The sequence below is a fragment of the Melospiza georgiana genome, chromosome Z, assembly GCF_028018845.1.
Source record: "Melospiza georgiana isolate bMelGeo1 chromosome Z, bMelGeo1.pri, whole genome shotgun sequence".
Classification (NCBI taxonomy): Eukaryota; Metazoa; Chordata; class Aves; order Passeriformes; family Passerellidae; genus Melospiza; species Melospiza georgiana.
Window position 1 is genome coordinate 13,788,047 of NC_080465.1, and position 20,374 is coordinate 13,808,420.

The following is a 20,374-nucleotide window of genomic DNA, read 5'->3' on the forward strand; positions in this document are numbered from 1 at the left end:
TATGAATATCCAAGCATCTCAGAAGGTCTCTGACTGCCTTCTCTTGGATAATGGGGGGACCATTCTGTTCCCTGACACCATCTACCAGCCCAGGAGGACAGCTGTCCTCAGGACAAGCCGTCTTCCCACTGAAGACTGAGGCAAAGAAGGCATTAAGCACTTCCACCTTCCCCTCATCTGCACTTACTAAGTTCCCTCCCACATCCAGTAGAGAACAAAGGTTGGTCTTACCCTTCCTTTTGCTATTAATATTGTAAAAACATTTTTTATTATCCCTTACAAAAGTTGCCAAGTTAAGTTCAAACTGAGTTTGGCCTCTCTAATTTTTTCCTAGATGCCCTAGCAAGCCCCTTAAATACTTCCTGAGGGACTTGACCCTCCTTCCAAAGATGATACATCCTCTTTTTTTCCTAAATTCCTTCAAAACCTCATTGCCCATCCAGACTGGATGTTTGCCTCGCTGACTCATCTTTCGGCACACAGGGACAGTCTGTTCCTGTGCCCTCAGGATCTCTGTTTTGAAGCACACCCACCTTTCCTGGACTCCCTTGTTTTTAAGGGCTGCTTCCCAAGGAACTCTCTAAGTCTCCGAATAGGCCAAAGTCTGCCCTTCAGAAGTCCAGCGTAAAAGTCTTATTGGTATTCATTTCACCAAATATCGAGAACTGTGTAATTTCATGATCACTCTGCCCCAAGCAGCCTCCAAGCACCACATCTCCCACCAGCCCATCTCTATTTGCAAACAGCAGGTCTAACATAGTCCCTCCCCTGGTGGGCTCCCTCACCAGCTGTGACAAAAGTTATCCTCTACACACTCTAAGAACTTCCTGGACTGTCTCTGTCTCTGCTGTATTAAGTTCCCAGCAGATGTCTGGTAGGTTGAAGTCACCTACCAGAACAAGGGCTGTGATCCTGACACATTCTCCATCTGCTTAGAGAATAAGTTGTCCACCTCTTCCTCCTGGTTGGGTGGACGATAACAGGCTCCCAGTAGGATGTCAGCCTTGTTGGCCTTCCCTTAATTCTTACCCACAGGCATTCAGCTTCATCATGATTAGTTTCAATACCCATGGCATCAAAAGCCTCCCTAATATAAAGGGCCACCCCTCCACCTCCTCCCCATTTCCTGTCTCTGTTTAAGAGTTTGTAGCCATCCAGTGCAGCACTTCAGTTATGTGAGTTGTCCCACCACATTTTCATGTTGCAGTTTATATTCATTCAGAACTAAACTCAATTTAACACAGCTTTTGTTTATATAATGGGATACACAGCTCCCGCTACTCCAAGATGATGAGAACAGCTCACCTGAAAAACAGCATTTAATGCCTGAAGGAAGAACATGGCAAGATTTGTGAGGTAGTGTTCAAGAACGGCCTCCTTTTAAAGTGAAGATTTTATAGTGGGTTTCCAAAAGACATGCTATAAATGCTTCATTTTGCTTTTTTTATTTGCTTATGCTGAACAAGAAGTTGTTTCAGGCAAAAGTATTCTCACACATCGGAGATTAGACACCATTCCTTTAAAGGGTTACACCTCTTCCTGTTTCTACAACCCAAGGAGAAATTAATTGATAATATATGGATGTGAAACTCCTCCCAAAGGCAAGAGATCATTTGACTTGAGATATGATCATGTTTTCGTAGAGATGCTGGAAGCTACTGCTATGATCAACATTCACCACACTTGTACAGAAATGTAGAATTAACAAGTTCCAGCTTTTCTTCACCTGAGTTTTCTTGCTGATGACTCTTCCTCCTTGCCCTGCTGTTCTTCCTTCTCTATCTTCCTTTCTTGATCCCCAAACAAGGACCACTGTCCTAATTAATTCTTCTTGCCAGGGTTAGCTGTGTAAAGAGAAGGACAGCAGGCAGACCTGTCTGCCTCAAACTGCATATTTCAGAATCACTTACATCCTCAGTCCTGGAATGACTTCACAGAGAATTCCACCAGGTAGGATTATAGGTTTGTAGGATTATTATTAGGTAGGATTATTGTTTAGCATGCTGTGCTGCTCTTCATTCACTCTACTCCTCAGCAGTTAACGCCTGCAAGCGAGGTGTCTAGATAAAACGGTTGGCAAATCATCCAAAGGACAACTAAAAGGGAAAAAAAATTAGCACATACTACATTTCCAAAGGCAGAATGATAAATAACAAAATGAAACAAAACAAAAAACAATACCAAAACAGAATCAGAAGGGCAGGTGCTCAGTCAGCTGCTCATGCAAAGAGAACAGCTGACATAAATACAAATAGGTGGGAACAGCAGCAATGTTTGCTTCCCACAGTATTAATCAACAGGGCTTTAAAGCAAACAGAAAACTCCCTGAGATTGTTTGCTGGTTTGAGTACAGGCACACACACACCTCTACACAAACACACACACACAAACACACACTGCTTTTACCAGGCAAACAATCCAGGTAACTAAATTCTACATCTGGACATTACAAGTTTTCAGACACAAATTTGTTCAGTTTTACAAATGTCAAACACTGTGTGCGTTTGAAAAATACAAATGGAAGAACAGCATACTTGGTTAGTAGATTGTTGCCTATCTCATAGAATCCATGTGTATAATAACTAAGGCACTCTATTTTAAGACAAATGGCTCCATTATTATAGACACTAAAAAGATTTTTATGTGTTCTGTACACTCGCAAATATGTAATTTATTTTTCTTTAAGATAGTAAAGCTGGCTGCAGCACATCTTTAGAAATTGTTAACTGCCTTCAATATTTCTGTATATATGTGGTTGTCCAAGCTAATGAATTAGGGTGACATTTCACACTGTATACACCCTGTGTGTGTTCTTAGCAATATTAGTAATTAAATTGTAACTAAATCAACAGTTTTTAATAAGCTCTTTTTCCACTTTAGGCCTGAAGAGGGAGGAGGTTATGGACTTCTAGCATTTGATGAAAGAGAAAGCAGATGAAATCAAATCCCCTGCAGCATGCAGGTTTGACTACTAGATCCAGTATCACCCTTGCTGTAAGGGTCATTTTCTCAGAAGTGCCTGTTACATACACCATCAAAACCTGAACATGAAAAAATTTAATATCCTGCAGTAAAAGCATGTCTACGTAGACATCTTGACCTAACTAATAAAAAAAAGTAACTGTTTTCCTGTTCTTATGCTTACATCCAGTTAAAGAAGAAAAAGGGTCTTTATTTTATGAAAATTATTTTATGCCTTAAAAAAACCCTGCACATCAAACTGAAGTAGACAATGTGACTGATTTTTGGCTACAGAGAGGTCAGAGTTGGCTCCATCTGTATGCAGTCTTTACATAAGGTATTTATAGCAGTCCTTAATAGTTGATTTATGCTCAATCAAAGCTACAGCTGCTACTTAGTCCAGTTTGATTCAAATATTGTAACCACAAGGGCATAAAAAGTCTCAGATTGCTGCTTTAAGACTATGGTTTATTCCCCAGGTCAGACCGGATCATTTAATCAGATACCCTCATCTATATCGTTGTTACTTGACATTCCAAAAGCAAACCACGCGCTAATTCCATGAACAAAACTCTCTGGAATTAATTCCAAATATTGCTGCTGTGTTCAAACACAATCTGCATGGCAGTGATTTAAAAAAAAAAAGAAACAGGAGAAGAGGGCACAACCTCAAGTTGCACCAGGGGAGGTTCTTCCCTGAAAGAGCCATTTGATTTTGGAATGCCCAGCCCAGGGAGGTGGTGGAGTCAGCGTCCCTGGAAGTGTTAAGCAATGACTGGGTGTGGCACTCAGTGCCATGGTCTGGCTGATAGGGTAATGTTGGGTCACAGGTTGGACTCCATGACCTCGGAGGTCTTTTCCAGCCTGATTCCACGACCTCTTCCCTTCCACTTGTGGGGTTTATTATTTAACCTCGATGCTGCCTGGAGTCCCCACTGTGCGGCACAAGCGTGAAACCCTGGCGCTTGCTCCTGTCCCCAAGGGAATGCCCTCGGCAGAAGCAAACACAGCCAACCGCTGCCTCACGGCCGAACGCCACACTCCGCGCGGCCAGCCCCGCGCCCACAGGCACAACACCGACCCTTCCGGGCCTGGGCAGGGCGAGGGGAGGGCACGGGAAGGCAGGAGGGCGCGGGAAGTGCGAGGGGAGGGCACGGGAAGTGCGAGAGGAGGGCACGGGAAGGGAGGAGGGCGCGGCCGCTGTCGCGCTGTGGAGCGTCACGAGCTGGGGGCGGAGGCGGCGCCGCCGCGCTGCGGGAAGGGCGAGCGGGGTGAAAGGAGCCGGAGCCCCGCGCTCTCGGGCCGGGCAGGTGGGTAGCGGGCGGCACTGCAGGGGCCTGGGCCAGGCCGGCTGGCCTAGGGCGGGGCAGCGGCCCCGGGTCGGGGAGAGCCGGGGAGGCCATCCGTCCGTTGTGGGCGGGAGGGAGAAGGCGAGCGGGAGAGCCCATTCCCGAGTGAGGGGAGGACTGGGCGGCGGCGGGAGTGGGTCAGGCCGTTCATGGCTCTTGGAGAAACCCATCCCGACCGCTCTCGCTGCGCTTAATTAATACTGTCACTGGGTTATTGATTCACCGCAGCGTTGCTGCTCAGGGACCCGCAGGTCCCGACCGTAGCAATGACACGGTCTCCTGTGGAGGTGTGGCTGACTTGTGCTTCACGTTTCCCGCAGGATTCAGCGTTCCCATCCCTCGCCTCCGCCTGGCTGAGCCAGAGCTCTTCGCCACTGCACTTTACAGCCTGGCACCTTGATGGAAACAAATGTTGATGGTGGTCCGAGGTGACGTATGCCCGAGGAGCAGCAGGCCTCCTTTTTTGTTTTGCCACAAAAAACTTTGTGGGAAAACAACTCTACCGCCAACTTTGGCTGGCCTTGTCTCTGGGATTTAAATTGCCTCTCCTCAAACAATCAGTTTTTCTTGAGTTAGACCCTGAACTGGGGTCTTCCAAGGCTTCAGCTTTTAAGGATTTGATTTGAACAAAGGTTTGATTTGATTCTTAAGCATAGTCTGGCATACCTTGTCAGGAAGAAGTTCAGTTGGGAAAATGGCCTGTATGACTCCAATTATTATATTATTTATACTAGAATATTACTACTACTTCTAGAATCTGAAAAAAAAGGATTTATCGCAACTCTTGGTATTTCAAGCCCAAAGTTGCAGTCAGAACAATATAAATTGTATAATACATTTTAAGCTAAACACATGCTGTGTTTGGCTCATGCTTTCTAACAGTTGCCATATTTATAAAGTCTCTAACAGACAGAATTCCAAGCTCTTATTTTAAAGGAGTATGTTCATCTTATATTGTGCCTGCTTTGCAGATATTTGTGGGGGTTAAAAGATTTGAATTCCAGCTGAATAAAACAAGGGCTGAAAATTGAAGGATGGCAGCAAATCCTTCAGGACAAGGTAGGTTTTAATTTAAGTATTCAAGGAAAAGTAAATGCAAAATATCAGTGAAATCACCATGATTGTAAATTTATTTTTATGGAAAGATGAAGAAAGGGAGGAGAGGTGGGGCTGAAAGCAGCAGAATGGCAGCAATTCTTCTGGGACAAGGTACACGCACATTTAATGGTTGAAAAAGACCACTGATGGTTGGGAAGCTCTTTATTACTGAGCACAATTGTGCTCAGGGTTAGGAAGTAGGTATCATGCCTATGCTACAGTAATCATTTCCTGAAGCTTATTTCAGACATTTACAGCATTTGGCCTTGAACATGACTTGCAGCTCTTGCACTCAACATCAGAGAAGAGCCAGAAGTCAAATACATTCTATGGGAACAGCAAGACCCAGGCAGTAATATCTGTCACAGCAGCAATTGGCCAGGCCTAGGAGAAAAAGCCAGTTAAAACCGTAATGGTAACTGCCATGAAATGTTCCTTTATACCAAGATGCATCTCAATTGTATCCGGAAAATAATAAAATCTTAGTAATGGTCCATCTCTCCAAGTGCTGCATGTGCTTTAGAGGGGGCTGAGGGTCTGGAGGTGCCACCCAGTGAATTTGAAGGAGGATCTTAAATCGCCCTCTAGAGGTGTTTTCTGGAAACCTTAGGGGAGCTCTGAGGCTTTTCCTATGTGGAAGAGCTGGGGACAAAGCTTCTCAGGTACGGGTCTTCCCTTACTTGTTTATGAGAAATGAATTCTGGGTTCAGTTTCCCAGCAAGTGGAGACTTTTTGCAGGTCTGTCTTTGTGTCCTTACCTCAGGCAGTCCTGCAAACCTGGTGTTGCTGGATAATACTTCAGGGGGTGTCCTATGACTCGTGTGGTCCAAGCCACAGATTTTACTTGCTACTCGATGGAAAGGAGGTAGTTTCAGGAATGCTTTTTGAAATTTTGTGAGGTGTTGAGAGAGAAGTACTGCAGATTGCAGAGCTGTCTGTTTGCAAATTTTAACTCTGAGAAAGTTTTTGGCATGTAATGGTAAATCTTGCTTTTATTCTGTGAATACGAAATCAGCATCATTGCAAGGAATAGAATGTTGTCACAGAGAGTCAAAAGCTGCTCTTTCTTAAATAAGTTGGTTTATTAAGAGATGGGATTTTAAGGCCAGAATACTTTTGCTTCCCTCCTGATTCCAGTGACCTATAATTTAATAGAGCCTTAGAATCTTTTATATTTGGGATATCCTTTATAGTCATATTAAAGGAACCATGCAGTTATTATTTGAAAATTGTTTGCACTAAGGAGACAAGAAACACTATCGTTTAATTACCAAATAAGCCTATAAGTATTACAGCTAGGAAAATTAGAAAGGAACAGGTAAATATGAACAACAGTTCAGGGTTTCTGTCTTTGCTAGATGCAGTCTGGTAGTGAAAAGGACTGTGAAAAACACTGCATTTTTAGCTTGCCTCCTGGCATATGTATTAGTACTGTTCAAGGAATCCATTATCTTCAATTGGACAAAAAGCATACAAGTTTACTGAAATGCTCACCAGAAGAGTTTTGAATGGTAGCACTTAGGCAGAGCTGTAAGGATGAATTAAACAGTAACCTTCTACACAGGTAGACAGTGATGGGAATTTTTTGTACGGAATTACTGCTTTTCCTTTGATTCGTGTCAGATATTTTCTTAGGAATAAATAGGAATTTTCCATTGATAACAGACTTGGACTATAAAAGTTAACATGTTTTGAGCCAGACTTTTATTCACTGGTCTCTTAGAAAAGCACTCTTGGTAGCGAGCGGCCTATGAGTGCAGAAAAACCAAGAAGAATTTAATGAAAAGCCTTATTTCAGTTCATTAGTACCACAGGGAACTGATGGCATGAGACTGACTGTGGCTTTAATAAGCAATAGAAGGTCTTGCTGTATGTGTGCTGTGTGTTGTCTACCACGTGCACTCATTGCCCAGAGTGATACACTTTGAGGGCTGGAAATCAACTTCTGAATTAGAGCAAATACTTCCAGGTGCTCAGGAATACACTGCTCCTACTGCAGTACTTCACAGTACTTAGGCAACATGCATTCATCAGGCTGTTCTTGTGAAAAGCCTGTGCTTGTGTGCAGCAAGGCCAGAGCCTTGCTGTGTGTAACTGAATTAGCCACTCTGTGTGTGAGTCCTCCTAGAGGAAGCTGTCTGAAATGAGAGAAATGTAACTGCTCAGGACCAAATTCTCCTTCTGGTCCTCAGAGGTGGAAAAGATACAGATCCTGCTTCAGACAGTGCTTCAGAACGTTTCAGAAAATAAGAGTTCTGGTATGTTGGAAGAAGAAGCTCTTGAAATATGAACAGAATTCTAAGTTTCAGGCTGCAGCAATTCTAGAGTGTCTTTATGTCCTGAAAGTTGTTTGTTCTTTTTTCTAAAGATATGTGGGGACATTCCCAGGGCACATTCTAATCAGTTAGATTTGGGTCTCTGTTCACCAGTCTGAAAAGGAAGATTGTGCTGTTCTGCGTTGAATTATGTCATCATCTACACATTTTACCCTTCCCAATCTGAGTCTGATCTGTGTGTAAACATAGTACTTGAGAACTTTGCAGCCATAAAGCTGTCAATTACTTATATTATATACATATATACTTATATACTTACAGGTATTTTCTGGAGGCACAGACAAAATACTAATGTATTTTTAAGTAATTCTACTTAATTTACTGAATAACCAGTACACCTTTTGTTTCATTGTCACACAAAGTATATGAAAGCATATCCAGATGTAAATTGTTACTGAGAGCACTGGCATGCAGCAGATTGTTAGATGATGTTTTGAGATGCCATTCATCATAAGCAGAAGAGGCCATCAGAATAGAATTACTCCATTTTCTTCACAAGCGGTGTGTTTAATATGAACTTTAGATTCTGCTTTTTAAGAGGCTGCTGCCTCACTTAATGAATACTGCCATTTATAGAAACATGCACTTCAGTAAAGAAATTGCTTTTAAGTCGTTTCTGAATTGAGCAGGCAGGACAAAATGCAGTGCCTTTCAATGTTCAGAGCTTGGAGGTCACATACAGCTTTGACAGCATTTTCTAAATAAAAGTGTATTTTGGACACAAAGTAACAAGAGGGCTTTTTGGTGCTGTTACACATCTATGGGTAAATGATAAACGGTGCATCTTAGAAAAAACTTAAATGTCCTGTGAATTTGAAGCAGCAAGTCAAGGAAAGATCAAGGAGAAAAGATAATCAATGAAAAGCAAAAAATTAAAAACAGATAAATGTAATGCTGTTGCTAGCTATGCAGAGTTAATTAGAAGAACTAACTGACACAGGTAATGGTTAGATAGGGTGGTAGATAAAATGTTGAGAGTAGGTTAAAGAGAGAGGCTTGCTGTGAGTTCTTAAAGCTGGCAGTATTGCTCAGCAAGGTTTCAGTTTTCACTGGCTTTCTGCCTTTCATGTGCAGAAAATAGGTGCAAGTAATCTTTCTCATCCTGCACAAATACAATGCTTGATGTCAGAAACAGAGGTGTCAGAAAGGTTTAAATTTTTAATGTCCTGAATTTGCTACATTAGAGAGTAATCTGACCATCTAGGTGCTCAGTTTGACATCTGACACTCCCATGATCTATTTATCTGCCTTGAATAGATTGTTTTGTGTCAGGACTCATGTCAGCAAAGCTGAGAAAAATCCTTATAAACTGCAATATATGAAGTGTTCGAACTCAAAATATTAGTACTACTCAGCCCAGTGAAGGGAAGTCTAGATTTAAAGCTCTATTAGGAAGTTCATTTGTTTAAAATCTGCACTGGTTTTCACAGATGGGAATCTGGTCTGTACTAAGGACAGCTTTTGATTTTTGCATGTCCACATTTTTAGAAGAAATGAAAGCAGAAAGTAGAAAGCAGAACAGACAAATCTGTAGATGAAATATTACTCTTATTTATAATTGAAGCAGGAAATTTCTGTAGGAGTTTCAAATTGGTCTTTATGAAAGCATTTTGGGTTCCTCAACAGGGATGAATCTAAATGAAAGTTTTGCTTATTTGTTGCCAGATATGGTTAATTACTCTCTAAGGATGCCAGAATTTCTCTGTAAAATGGATTTCTCATGTTCCACTCCCTCCATTGTTAACCTTTAAATGAACAGGCTTTACTTTGCACATTGAAGAAGTTTACCTGCAGGAAGATCACGTTGCTCAGCTGAGGAGTACTAACGTGATGTTGAATATGCTCCTCCCCTTTCTTAAACAGGCTTTTTTTTCCTTGCCAATAACAAATTCTATAAAACAAATTACTTTTTCAGTGCAGCAGGTTGCTGATGGTTACTGTCTGAACTCTAGTGCAAAATACTACTTAAAAAACCCCAACCAACAAACAATCAAACAAAAGCACACCACAAATCGCTTAGTAGCGGTATGAGGAAAGAAAAGATACTTGGGTTTCTTCTGACTACTTCTAGAGTTTCTTCCACAAGATACTGTAACAAGACTCAAAATAGAAGACAGAGTCTTCTACTGTTTCTGATCACAGTTTAAAAACAGCATTTAAAATGTCTCAGGCTTTTCTGAATCACACCATCTGTTTCATGATAAATTTAAGTATATTTAATCTTTATTTTTTTGGATCACTAACTTATATTAAAAAGTGGTCTCCTTTTTCTTTCCTTAATCATCGGATCTTGTGAATTCCAAGCACACATTTAAATTTATGCAGTTTAAGGTAAGCAAGCAGTATCAGTAGCGTGCTGAGTAATATGTCAAGTATAATGGGTTTTGGATTAAAATTGTGTAGAATGAACATACAAGCATATGGTTGTTTTAGGTCAGGCCCTCTTAAGAGGTGATTCAGTCATCCTATCCGCACATTGTCTCCAAAATTTACAAGAAAGTGAAGTCTGGGCTAGCTGCAGTTCAGAGATATTAAATCCTAGCTTGTTGGCAAGATTTGTCAGCCTTTGTATGTCAGCTCTGTTTAAAGGTTTCAGATTCATTGCAAGCGCAAGATTTTAAAAAAAAAAAGTGATAGTGTACAATACCTGAAGAGCAAAGAAACATCAAAGGCCTGAATCAGTACTCTTATCAAACAGAGTTTAAGTGGAGCTAATGCTACATAGGAAGGAGAGATTAGCAGACAGAAAATTTCCAGTTAATTAAATGTAACTGAAAAGCTTGTTAACAAATATCAAAATAATTGTGGCTGATCTTACATAAAACCATAGTACAATATAGTCTGACTGTGCTCCTTTTGAGAAGTCTTGTGACACTGAAGTTTATGGATGTGCACATTAGGCATGGTAGAAGAAAAAGGTTAGAGCTTGATAGCAAAGCAGTACAGATGCACGTTGTTATTTAGAGTTGAAGATTTCTCTCTGGTGATTGTCTCCTTCATTAAGCCATGCAGATGAAAGGAATTCTGGATTATGTAATTGAGCATCAGGACACGGTCTGTCAAAGAGGATGAACTTTTGAGTGCAGCTACTAAAAATAAATCATTTTACCTTGACATGCTAATACTCTCCTTAAGAGTTATCATGTGTGGCCTTCCTCACAGCTTGTGAATTACCATGTTTAGTGCTGTCATTAACACAGTTTGCAGGGCAGGGGCACAGCATGCAGCAACTTCCAGGGGGAATCTTGAACTTTTTGCGTGGAGGAAATAAAGGAGAGCTGACTTTTGACTTAATTTTTTTTTTATGATGTTGTCATAGCTTGTTATTTATAGAACAGCAGGAAATAAGAGATTCAAGAAGTTTGCATTTCTGACACAAGGTGTCCTTGGTGTTATAGAGGTGTGTAAGAGTCAGCTCTGGAACTGTTGGGCTGTTTGGGCATACTGGACAACAGCAGGGGCTTGTGCCTCTGGTTTGTTTGAGGGCTGCAGTGAGATCCTTTATTATATGAGTCCTGTGTAGGTACAGGAGTTTTGCCATGTTTGCATTTTGAAGGCAACTTTGAAAAATAGATGGGTGGCAGCTATTTTGGGCATTTTTGAAATTCTCTCAAGTCACCCTACTTCCTGACCCCTTCTCTAGTATTCAAGGTCACTTTGGAACAGTGATGAAAACAGATGGAGGCCACATTCTTAAATGGTGTATGGACAGTTCAATAGTTAAAATTTTCTTCTCTATTCCAACATTTGATCATACTCATACTCAGAGTAAGGGTAGTGTGTATAGGGCACATTATATTTAAACTTTTCTTCATAGATTGAATGAAACATGTTTGTATGAACACATGTGCGAGCTTAGTGATTTGCTCATTCTTACCTGTTATATATATTAAATGCTTGTGTTACAGTTTGAGTTCACGAGTGACATGAGAAATTAAGCCCCATGCATATATTACTCCATTGTTATTGTTGAGTTGAACATTCAGTGACTACTTTTTAAATGTAGAACCTGGTAAGTTTATTGCTTTTTTTTGGAAGGCAGCTATTTAAACATAAACATTGATTGTAGCTCCAGTGCTGGCTTGGAAAGGGATAGGCTCTAATTTGAGTTAAAAGCCTTTGCTTAAAATGTAATAATATGCATGATAGCTTATGGAAGCTATTGCATGCTGAAAAATGAAGCCTATTTAATAATAGTCTTTTGAAGTGAAGATCAGTGTATTCATCTTAGAGTAATTTTCTACAGGGATTTCTAATTCCACAGGTTTAGAGTTGAGCCACAGAAGTCAAATAAACATCTCTAATATTTTTCTGTCATTCTCACCAGGTTTCCAGAATAAAAATAGGGTTGCAATCCTGGCAGAACTAGACAAGGAGAAGAGAAAGTTACTTATGCAAAACCAGTCTTCCACAAATCACCCTGGAGCCAGGTATTTTATGTTCTTAGACCTGTTGGACCATCACTGATTACATCAAGGAAAAAAAAGCCAAGCAGCTAGTGAGCTGTAAACTTATATAAATACTTAACAGAAGTGTATTCTGACGATCTTTAATAACAAGGCAGGGGGACATTGCTCTTTAGGAACATATTTAAAGTGGTTTACAAAGCATGAATTTTGGCCTATATAATTTCCATTTGAGAATGAGAGAAGCAGATATGCTTACTCAAGTGTATTAAAGTCTATCATAAAGAAAAATCAGGGAGCAGCCACTGAGGAAACATTTCATTAAGCTGAAATGCTTTGGGGAATGGAAGTAGCAGACCATTAGGTTCAGGATTCTGTGCGCTTCGAGAAGCACAGTTACAGCAGGAGTGAGTTATTCTTGAAACTCCCTATGTGCAAGGTGAAACCAGTGTATGTTACAGCAGATAATCCTGTAAAAGATGCTGTGTTGTAGGGATGATTCTACATCATAAATTGTAATACTCTAATCTGAGTTGAAAGGTTTCTCCCATAGAAGACAAGAAGATCAGATTTTTGTCGTAAATCAGTAACTAGAAAATCACTCAATAATTTACGTGGAGAAATTGACATCCTTACACTTTGGGGTTATGGTGAACTGAGTGCAGTGCCATGTTCTAGACACAGTGTAACCCACAACACCTGTATGAGAGTCAAATACTCTGACTACAGTCTGAGTGCTGCCTGTGTGTTTTCTTCTGAGAGATTCCACGGCACTTTTAATTCCTTCATAAGGTCAAAAAACATGCAGAATACTTGAAATTGCCTCATGTAGACTTCTGAGTGAGGTAAGAAGTTACTATTAATAACTTTATGTGGTTGTTACTTGAGCAAAATTGTTGCAAAGAAAATCAGAATATCATACTGTTGTGTACAGCTCCTGGCAGCAGTGTTTCTGTGCTTTGTTATCAGCCTGACAGCTTTAGGGGGTGCTTGTTTACTCTCTTTTTTCTTTAAGGAAATACAACACTGTATTCTAGTGAGCAGAACTAGAATTTTCTAGTTTTGAAGGTGGACGTGGGTGGAACCTACAATGCAACAGTCAGACTCTTGGCTTTGGTGCGGTGGACTGCTGTGTGATTTTTGAAAAGCTGACAGTTTTTTTATGTTTTGCCAATGGTCTTGCACCACAGAGTTGTCAGAATTGAGACCATAAAATTTGTGCAAACTTGACCGATAGAGCTTGATGTACCTAAAGCACAACAGTGGCAGGGACAGCATAGGGGTGAATGGGTTGGTTTCCTGACTTGGCATGTGAAAATCCTGTATCCAAGAACAGAAGACCTCTTTTGAAAAGTATCAGCTTATGGTGGAGCCTTAGGCTTATCTACAGAAATCATATTGAAAAGTTAGAGAGTACAGATTACAAATTGCAAATTAAATACCTCCAAAATTACTGAAAATACTGTGTTTTAAATAAACTGAGTACTACTCTTCTCCAGCAGTGAGACTTATCTTTATACTTGCCATAAGCAAAAATTTTTCTGAATTGTTTAGTTTTTGTTATGCATTTAGGCATAGACTTGGCGGCAGATATTTTCATGAGCATGGCTACTTCTCAAAAACTGATTTACTAAATCAGCTGTTGACATTGAAACTGCTGGTAAAATTCAGTTGATGAATTTGCTTGGGATCCTTGTCATTCTGTCTCTGTGATTGGTAAGAGCAGAGATTTCAGCAGCAATCTCCAGTGACAGTTTCAGAGGTAGTTGGGAATTGTTTTGAGATACAGTTCTAATGGTAACCCTCACCTAATTTCCATGTTATTTATATATAGAGTTGAGGATGCTTTTTATGTCTTCTTTTTGGTTTAAGAAGGCAGATGAGTCCTAAGATATAAAAGACAAGAAAAACAGTAAATTTTAATTTGAAACCTTTTGCTGCAGTGAGATAGATATGCAAAATCAGTTTTAGGTACTCCAAGCTGTTACCAAAAGATCATTATTTCAGTTAACATCAATAGGAAACTCCTTTTTCGTAGGTAGTGAACTGCTTCCCTCCCACCGAAGACCTGTTCTTATACTGAAGTCTGCAGAGCTCTTGTTAGCGCTTCTGTTTGCCACAGTTGTTTAGAACAGTCGCTCGGTGAACGAGTAGTGATGAAAGCACAAAGCTGCTTTAGAAATTCCTTGCATTGTCCAACACTGCACCCCACTGGTTTCATTGACTTCAGTGGGACTCAACCCATGAGCCAAAATCCGCAATAGGCTTCAGGTTTAGATTGGCAGAAAGTGTTAATGGTGGCTCAAATTATACAGCTGTGGTCACTCTACCTACCCTTTTTTCTCTTATATTTACAGATAGTCATTCCAAACAGTAACTGACAATTGTCAAGCCGTGAGTGAAATGAGAGCTCAGGAAGTCATGGTACCCATGGCTAGAATGGCAAGAACACATTTTGGCTGTCGTCTGTGTCATACCATCTTGTTCTTTCTTGCAGCATTGCACTTGCAAGATCACCTCTGAATAAGGATTTCCGTGATCATGCTGAGCAACAGCACATTGCAGCACAGCAGAAGGCTGCACTGCAGGTGAGCTGATACGGTCGGAGTTCAGTTTGGCTCTGTTTAGATGTGCATCCCTTCAGAGAGCACCTTCTCTGCTCCTTTTGAATATTGAAAAGCCCCTTTTAGGTATCTCTCATTTCTGCATTTGTCACAAGTGAAGTCTCTTTTGTTATGGTGAAACATGTTCTTGGGCTTGGAGAGCTCCACCCAGCCCCACAGCCATCCCATCGTGTCTCTGTTGAGCTGCCCCCAGTTGGTGTCTCAGACTGAGCTCAGATGGCTCCCTTTGGCCTGCTGGCGATGCTGCTGCTGGTGCAGCTCACTGTGCCAGTTGCCATTGATCACTCCAAGGGCACACTAAAGACTCAGGCTGAATTTGAGATCCAGCAGGGCTCTTCACTAGTGGTGGAGAGAGGGGATATCTAACTTGCTGTTAGTAGAACATCTAACTTGCTGTTAGTCCAGTCTTTGAACTGGGAAGGGGTATGTAGGATTTCACAGAGGTGTTCCAGAGCTATACAGCAGTTGCCTCCCTCAGATGAACAAGCATATGTCTACATCACATGAGCAGAATCCTGGTGTCCCATGTTTAGGATTGTGTCTGGTGGCACTCCGTGTAGCAGCTGTCACAAACCAAGAATTCCAAGCTAGTTATGGAAGGAAGTGGAAGTGGAAACATGGGGTCTAGGCAAAGAAGCGCAATCAGGAGTTGATTTGCTCCACCTCCATGGGGTTGGCTGAGAAGAGCAGAAGAGAATGTCCAAGTTAATTGCCCTGATGGGCCTTATTTTGATGTAGCTGATCTAAAATGCTGGATTTGAATTTAACTTTCAGAACTAAAGAGCAAACTGGGAGAAATAAAAAATTAATGCTGCAGAAGCCATGAAGTTTTAAATCGTGTCAGTGCTGCAGAGAGAGATGCTTTAACAAATGCTTTTCTTTTTACAGCACGCACATGCACACTCCTCAGGATACTTCATAACTCAAGATTCTGCATTTGGAAATCTTATTCTTCCTGTCTTACCTCGACTTGAGGCAGAATGAGGAATGTTGTTTGTCTCAGAAATTCAAGATCTGATTTTTGTCCATAGCAGGAGCTGTCTGACCTTTTAATTTCTTTATGTATCCTAAAAACTACTTTTTTTCTGGGTTCCTGCAAATGCCATTCAGAAATGTGAGCTCTAGTGATGGGGAAATAGTGTTGAAAATTTTTTATCCTGTATTATTTCTGTTCCTCTGTCGGGTCAAAGTCAAATGCAAGACTTTTCTTGGACTTTGAAGTGTACAGGGTTTGCTCTTCCCTGTTTCAGTGCTTCCTTTATATAAATGTCCAAACCAGAGTCACCAAGAGATGCACAGTCTGACAGCATTTATGTTTCTTTTCATTATGTACAGGTATGGTTTTTGTAATGAATAATGAAAATTAAAATTATTTCTGTCCATTAAAACAGACATGAATTTGTCAAATGCATCAGCCAGTCTTCCTCCCCCACCCTCTCCTATGCAGGAACATTTCTAGTGTACTGTTTGCCCTTGTAGCATCATCGGGTCTTAAGTCCTTAGTTACAGTGTGCCTGTCTCTTACCTTGCTTTGTGAAATATGAAAATGAATTAAAGTGGGAAAAAAAACCAAATGTTTCTAACAGTCTTTTCATGGATAAAATGTCAAAAGTTCTCTGGACATCTCAGATGGAAAGTGTTGTCTGCAAAGACAATTCCATTTATAAGGTCACATTTTTCTAGTTATGCCTTTTTCGAGACTTGGTGTGTTTTATTTTTGTTCACTTTTTTCCTTGGTGTTTTTGTCCATGATAAACATTTCCAGCTTTCTGCTGGAAGAAAATCTATTGATATTAAGGTAAATTATTTTGGAACTGTCATTGTGCTACCAGGATAAAGTAACTTAGAATGAAAAATAGTTCTTACTTAGGCTTCTTTATATCTCCACAGCTTTGCTCGTGCAGTTATGCTGCTACACTGATTGCATTGCCTATGGAGGCAAGTTTTAGAAAACAGAAAAGAACAGGAAAACTTACATGAGAACAATAAATCAGAACGCATCTGTTGAACTGGTGCCCAATTGAAACAGCTCTGTCCTTTGCAGAAACTTAGCTGTCCCATGAAGTTTCCAGGGTTGTATTTGGCATTTCCTCGGGGATATGTAGGGTATTCTGTTTCTATATGCAGGGGATTGCCTGAACCCAGTAAGCACTACTGAACTATGTGTTTATATTTCACTGTTAATATTTGCAGTAATCATGAATACAGAACAACTACCAAGAGATGGGTGCAGGTATGAGGGAAATGCCATTGTTTTCATATACCTCAGCTGAACATAGACCTTTGCAGAAACTGGAGCATACTGAAACATTTTCAGGAAGGAGAATCTTCTGGACCCAGCCTGGTAGAGCTTAAAGATGTGCAATTTTAACAAGAACTATTCATACCATATGCTTTTTTTTTCTGGGTTCTGATGTGATGAGTCATGGGAATGATGATGGTTTTTGTGGGCAGTGGAGAAAGAAGTCACTTCTATTTATTGTGGTTGGCTCTGTGTAGCTTTTTTACTTAACTACCAATTATGAAATTACCTTATGAAATTGTCCTGTCTATTCATTATCCTGTAGTGTGAGCTGCATATCTTATTAGGTGCTTTGAAGAAAAAGATGTGCAAATCTCAGTGTAAAAGAGGCAGCTATGAATCTGTCCAACCTGGAAACATACAAAGGCAAAGGTGTTAAAGCAGATGCAGCAGAAAGCATGGATTTTATATTTGAGTTGAATTAACATTAAAGGAGCTCTGTGCTACATATTTGAACTGCAGAATCTTTCAGTATTGTACAGACTGCAAATGATCCAGGCAGTGCAACAGCAATCATCTTTTTCCCTGGCAAAGTTATGGTTGCTCCACTGAAGGAGTTAACAGTTGTTGGCTGGGTTGTTTTCACCTTGGGTATTGAAAGATCTGCTTTTGGGAATTCAGGGCCTGAGCTCAAGAATTAAGGTGGGGGGGGGCAGGGAATCAATGCAGCTGTTGTGATATTTTAAAGTTATAACATCTCAAATTATTCTTTGAAATTGTGAGGGTCTTGGTGCTATATGTAGATAGGATTAACTGTCAAATACACAAATTGTATATGGAAGCGCCTATCTTAAAATGGCAGACTCAAGCACTTACTGTCAGATGCATCAGTGTGTCTTGCCACTCTTTCCTACTATTAATCAGTATTGGATACATTAATCTATGCCTATACAGTAACTTCAGCAAAACTCTTTCTCCTCTTGGAATTACACATTCAAATTCAAACTATTACCAGTTAGAATACATGTGAACCAGGAAGTGTCTGGGATGTGTTGCTCCTAGCAGTAGCCACTAAGTTGATCGGATGAAAACTGAAGGCCTGTAATACAGTGCTGGCCTGTGTACCTCAACATGCATGACTCAAGTAATTTTTATTTAATTTGCTGCAATAGAAATTGGCCTTTCCACTCACCACAGGTTGGTGTAGTGTCTGTGTCAGAGCTGAATGGTGGGGTGGAAGCAGCTCACAGACTGGGCTAAAGCATCGCGATTTTTTGAAGAAGATTTTTTGAAGTGATGGCAGAGTTGTAATCTCTCAAGAACAGATGAGGTAAAGGGATCAAAGATGTACAGAAGCACTAAAAGAACTGAACCACAGCTTGTTTCTTAGCTCTGTCATCTTTTTCTTCCCCTAGACAAGTTATCACATCTTTGTTTTCCAAAGTCACCCAGCATTTCCTGACCACAATAGCCTCTGGAAAATGCTCTGGTTTAACTCAAAAACCTTGGCCTGTAAAACCACGTGTGATTTCCTACCATATGTGGTTTTACTCTCCCTTTTTCATTAGTGTTTTCAATCTGCTGAATTCCTAGAAGCACTGGTGTAAAACTGATAAATAATACCTGATGATGTGTTTGCCTTTTTATCAGAACACAAAATACTCAGTGCAATGCACTAGTGGAAAGAAATTACAGCCCCTGGGTCAGCTTGCTTAGATCTTCCTAATTGCTTTGATGTGCTCAATCACCAAAATTGATAAATACTGTTTTTGCCTTCATGTGCTTTCAGCAATAGTCAAGCCACCTGTAGTTTTCTAGTCCTGTGGACACAGCTGGGTAGCACTGTTCATGACCACTGTTCGAGGATCCTTGTCTGAGGTACACACTTTGGATGGCTCTAGGCTTTTATTAAATCACCTTTGTAATTTAAAGGCTAGAGGGCACTTACCATCTTGCTGCATAGCAGAGAAGTTAGTGCTCCAATCCAAACCTTGAAGAAATGCATGAAGAGGTCAGGCTTTGCTCAGCCTCTTCAGAGAAGAGGAGAGTGTCAATTATCAACCAGTTTACAGGGAACATAAGCTTGAACTGATGGAGGGAAATGCAGACAATGGCACCTTAGAAGTGCACAGCTTTTATGGCTTCTCTTACAGAATCTGCAGGGTTGTAGGGGGAGAGCACAAGGGCTGAAGGAGGGAATGAGCCAGAAACAGTGTAGTATGTGATCACAGACATGAGCAGGCAGTGACTATCTCAGTGCATCCTCTTAAGCTTATGGCAGTGAATTCATTCAAAATCAGGAGAATGGCTGAGAAAGCAGCTGGATGATTCCTGATGGCCAAATTTATAGCAGTGACAATTCCTCCTGACAAATCAGCTCAAATAGCAAGCCTTCTTGAAGGACAGTCAATCAGTCCTGCTGAAACTGAAGCTGATCCCCATGTTTTGGGGAATATATGGACACATGAATCCTAAGGGAAAAATTACCAGAAGGCGGCTGGTCTGCTGGATGGTCTGTGTGCACAGACACCTCTGAAGGAGGAGGTGGAGAATGAGGGAAGGATTGTCTGACACCCAGCTGGGAAAGTCCACCTGTCCAGAGCTCTGTGTGCCTGATTTATGTTTTGCTAACACAAAGGGAAAATTCTGTAGCACCACCTGCCAGTAACGGTGTTGTGTCTGGAAAGTCTGGTAATCAGTGTGTTCTGAAACACGTCTGGAGGACTAAAATACAGAGCTTTCTGTAGCGAATGGCAACTTTGACAACTGATCAGTGAAGTAGTTTTCACATGCTGTTAGGTTAATAGCTTGCTCGGTGAGTTTGTGCATTTATTGGAAGCACAGAGCACAACCCAGGTATTTTACAAAGACAACGTTGTCCTGTTTCCTAGTTCTTCCACTCATAGAAGGAACCAAATGATAAATGTTTTTGGGAAAATGATCTTTACATTCCTTCCTTGAATACACGTATTTTAGAGAGAAAGTTTAATAGATTAAATAGAGAAAGCTTGATTATTTCAGTGAGACATTATGAAAAATTATGTTAAACTACTGGTGAGGAAATTACTTTCCTCAGCTATTGCCCTCTGCCAGGGTCATTCAGGTATTGAATTATGAAAGGTGGTGACATAGTTCTCAATCTGTTCTCTTTAAGGCTGGATACTTTGGTGTCAGTGGATGCTTCTTTTTTCATGAAGATTTTGTAGATAAGGTCTGAAAGTTGTTCAGAATCTACCTGGAATGTACAAATCACAAGCTTACATGCCACCTTCACTATGCACATATGTTGCACATATCAGCATATTATATGACTGGGTGGTGGTGTATAAACTTCAGTAGGGAAAGATGTCTCATTGTA

General features: G+C 40.7%; 1 protein-coding gene across 1 annotated transcript; it reads left to right on the forward strand.

Moving 5' to 3' along the window:
- The first annotated feature begins 4,165 nt into the window (after positions 1-4,165).
- On the forward strand, positions 4,166-16,348 carry INIP (INTS3 and NABP interacting protein). Its single transcript, XM_058044016.1, has 6 exons — positions 4,166-4,271; positions 4,631-4,738; positions 5,282-5,369; positions 12,072-12,174; positions 14,648-14,738; positions 15,663-16,348. The coding sequence occupies exons 3-6, from the start codon at positions 5,345-5,347 to the stop codon at positions 15,756-15,758; spliced, it is 315 nt and encodes a 104-aa protein (XP_057899999.1). The 5' UTR covers positions 4,166-4,271; positions 4,631-4,738; positions 5,282-5,344; the 3' UTR covers positions 15,759-16,348.
- The last annotated feature ends 4,026 nt before the right edge of the window (positions 16,349-20,374 follow it).